The sequence below is a fragment of the Mastomys coucha genome, unplaced genomic scaffold, assembly GCF_008632895.1.
Source record: "Mastomys coucha isolate ucsf_1 unplaced genomic scaffold, UCSF_Mcou_1 pScaffold18, whole genome shotgun sequence".
Lineage (NCBI taxonomy): Eukaryota > Metazoa > Chordata > Mammalia > Rodentia > Muridae > Mastomys > Mastomys coucha.
Genome location: NW_022196900.1, coordinates 108,463,131 through 108,466,526, shown reverse-complemented (window position 1 = coordinate 108,466,526; position 3,396 = coordinate 108,463,131). Strand labels below are relative to the sequence as shown.

Genomic DNA, 3,396 nt, shown 5'->3' with positions numbered 1-3,396 from the left:
GGTGTTTGCACAGGTGTGTTACACAGGAAGGGCTGCTCACGCCCACGTCCCCTCATCCCTTCTGCACACCTGAAGGTCACAGGTGTGTTACACAGGTGTGTTACACAGGAAGGGCTGCTCACGCCCACGTCCTCTCATCCCTTCTGCACATCCAAGGTCACAGGTGTTTGCACAGGAAGGGCTGCTCACGCCCACGCCCCTCATCCCTTCTGCACATCTGAAGGTCACGGGTGTTTGCACAGGTGTGTTACACAGGAAGGGCTGCTCTTCCCAACATGGGATAGTTAGAAGTACAACACCCCGATAATCAGTGTGCCATGACTCCATTTGTAAGTTGTGCTTTTTTCTCGTCCTCTACAGCGTAACACTGCCTTTGAATTCAGAAGTCCCCAAGGTATTTGCAGCATTGCCTGAGTTTTATGTAGAAGATGTTGCTGAATTTTTATTTTTTATCGTACAGTAAGTACTCCCTGTTCTGCCTCCTTCACATAGCTGCATTTCAGTCTGTTATGTAACTCTACCTGAACGCTGCTCAGAAACTGGAGAGATAGACCCTGTTCAGCAGCAGCGGATTCTAATTCCCTCTCCAGGGCAGAAGCAATGACAAGTTCTGTGTGAAACCTGAGCGGAGAGTTTGGTAATTGAACATGTTCTGAGAAATGCCCCAGTAAATGTCCAAAACCAAAAATACCCACAGCTGTGTTTAAGCCAAAACTGTGTCCATTTCTAAGCCTGGAGAAGCCACGTGAAGAACTGGTTTTATCCTGTCTGATATTTGTAAAGAGTTGGTTTTTTTTGTTTGGATTTTTGATTCCTAAAACCCTCCTTTCAGGGGCTTGAGCCTTTACTGGCCTCTCAGTGAAACCCCGCAGGCTAGCTGCCCAGAATGTCACGGCCTAGGACCCAATCCCCCAGTGTTCCGAAAACAAAAAGCAAACACAAGGCTCTTCCCTTCCACTTTGGAATGGTGAGAGTAGCTCCTCGTCACCATGGCATCATGGGAACGTCCTGGTTGGCAGAGGAATGCATGTGAAGTCCGCTTGAGAATGCAGAAGCGGCATAGCTCAGCAGCAGCAGTCCCGTGGTAAACAAAGCAAGTTGGTGTTCCGTCCTAAAGCTGCCCTAGCCGGGCGTGGCAGGCGTGGCAGGCACGCCTGTAATCCTAGCACTTGGAGCTCACGCAGGAGCATTGTGAGTTCCAGGCCAGCCTGGTCTACATAGTGAGCCGCTCCCTCAATCAGCAAAAGGACAGACAAGCTGATTCCATACAGGCCCAGTCAGTAGCGGTAATGTGGATTTTTGAATGGCAAGCAATTTTTTTCTCAACTTTTTATTGATTCTTTCTGAATTTCACATCATGCACCCCAGTCCCACTCATTTCTCCATCCCCTCATATCCTCCCTCCACCCTTGCAACCTCCCCTCCAAAGAAAATAGAAAGCAAAAATGAAACAAAACATAAAAACATCTCATCATGGAAGCTGCACTGTCTCACAGTGTCTCACAGTATAACTTTCTTTACATGTTTCCTTGCAAATGTTCATTGCAATGAGTCACTGGGCTGATTTGAGGCCTCTGGCTTCCTCTACACCATCAATACTGGATCTTCTCACATATCCTGTGGTTGCCCTGTGTCATGGAGGTCCTGCAACTCTGGATCTGCAGGACCAGCCCTTTAATAGATGAGGTAGATGTTGGGGTGGGCCAACTCCAACATGGCCCTGGATGCTAAATGAGTCAGGTAGCCTGCAGTTCTCCCGCATGCATGCCGCCAGAGCCAGCTTTGCTGTGCTGTGAAGCCAAGGTGGGCCCTCTCCTGAGTGTTGCAGCCACTGAGGGTGGGGCAGTCTCTCCAGACAGGAACACACCTCCTCACATCGGGCAGTTTGCCCAGCCAGCTCACCACACAGCTGCCCCCAGAGCCAGCTCTCCCCAGTGCTGCAGGAATGGCAAGAGAGTAAACCCAGTGTTAGAATTTAAATAATCACATTTTAAAGTTTATTCTAAGCATAGTAATATAAAGACACTCACTTAAAAATTTTAATTTCTTAAAATTTGAACTTTTTTTTTTTAAATTGGGGCAGGTGGCTGGAGAGATGGGTCAACAGTTAAGAGCACCGTCTGCTCTTCCAGAGGTCTGGAGATCAATTCCAGCAACCATGAGCTGGCTCACAACCATGTATCCTAGGATCTGATGCCCTCTTCTGGCACGCAGGTGTACATACAGAGAGAGCACTCATTTACAAAGATTGGATGATGTTTGAGACTGGGTTTCTCTGTGTAGCTCTGGCTGTCCTGGAACTCATCAATCTGTAGATCAGGCTGGCCTCAAACTCAGAGATACACCTGCCTCTGCCTCCTGAGTGGTGGAATTAAAGGTGTGTGCCACCACTGCCTGGCTAAAATATTTTAATTACATGTGTTTATTTGTGTGTGTGCATGTAGGAATGCTACAGAGCTCCTGCGAAGGTAGAAGGCAATTTGTGGAAATTGTTTCTCTCCTGCTAACAGTTGGGTCCTAGAGATAGAACTCAGGTTGTCCATTGTAAAGGTGGGCAAGGTCATGCATTCCATAATACCAGTATTTGGGAAGTAGAGGCAAAAGATAACAAGTTCAAAGCCAGTGTAAGCTGTGGAGTGAATTTGAGGCCAGTTGAAACTGTGTAAAAGATCTGTCGGGCTGGCGAGGTGGCTCAGAAGGTAAGAGCACTGGCTGCTCTTCCAATGGTCCTGAGTTCAAATCCCAGCAACCACATGGTGGCTCATAGCCACCCGTAATGAGATTGGACACCCTCTTCTGGTGCAACTGAAGACAGCTACAATGAATAACGCTGGAGCTAGCACAGGGCCAGAGCAAGGGGGGCCGGAGAGCAACCACACACATGATGGCTCACGGCCATCTGTACAACTCCAACATACTCATACACATAAAATAAAGATTAAAAAAAATATATTAAGGGCTGGCGAGATGGCTCGGGGAAGAGCACCGACTGCTCTTTGGAAGGTCATGAGTTCAAATCCCAGCAACCATATATGGTGGCTCACAACCACCCTTAATGAGATCTGACACCCTCATCTGGTGCGTCTGAAGACAGCTACAGTATACTTACATATAATAAATAAATAAATCTTTAAAAAATACATATATTAAAAAAAAGATCCTGTCTTTTAAAATAAATAAACAAAACCCCCACTTTTGGACAGTGAAGATCTTTTTGTGACGTTTCAGTTGGTGACCTTGACTTACTTTCTAAAGCACATTGCAGCCAACACTCAGGTTTGCTTTAAACCTGTGTGCTTCCAGTGTGCACATCAGCGAGCCATGCACAGGAACTACAGTACCCCCTCCTCTGCTGTGCACTCCATCCAGTACCCCCTCCTCTGCTGTGCACTCCAT

General features: G+C 47.3%; 1 protein-coding gene across 2 annotated transcripts in view; it reads left to right on the top strand.

Moving 5' to 3' along the window:
• The window catches only part of Ube4b (ubiquitination factor E4B), a 105,821-nt gene that overhangs the window by 78,611 nt on the left and 23,814 nt on the right, over nt 1-3,396 (top strand). For both annotated transcript variants that reach the window (XM_031379497.1, XM_031379496.1), the window contains one exon: nt 361-459. In XM_031379497.1, the coding sequence (XP_031235357.1) occupies nt 361-459 (99 nt within the window). The remainder of the gene's footprint in view (nt 1-360; nt 460-3,396) is intronic.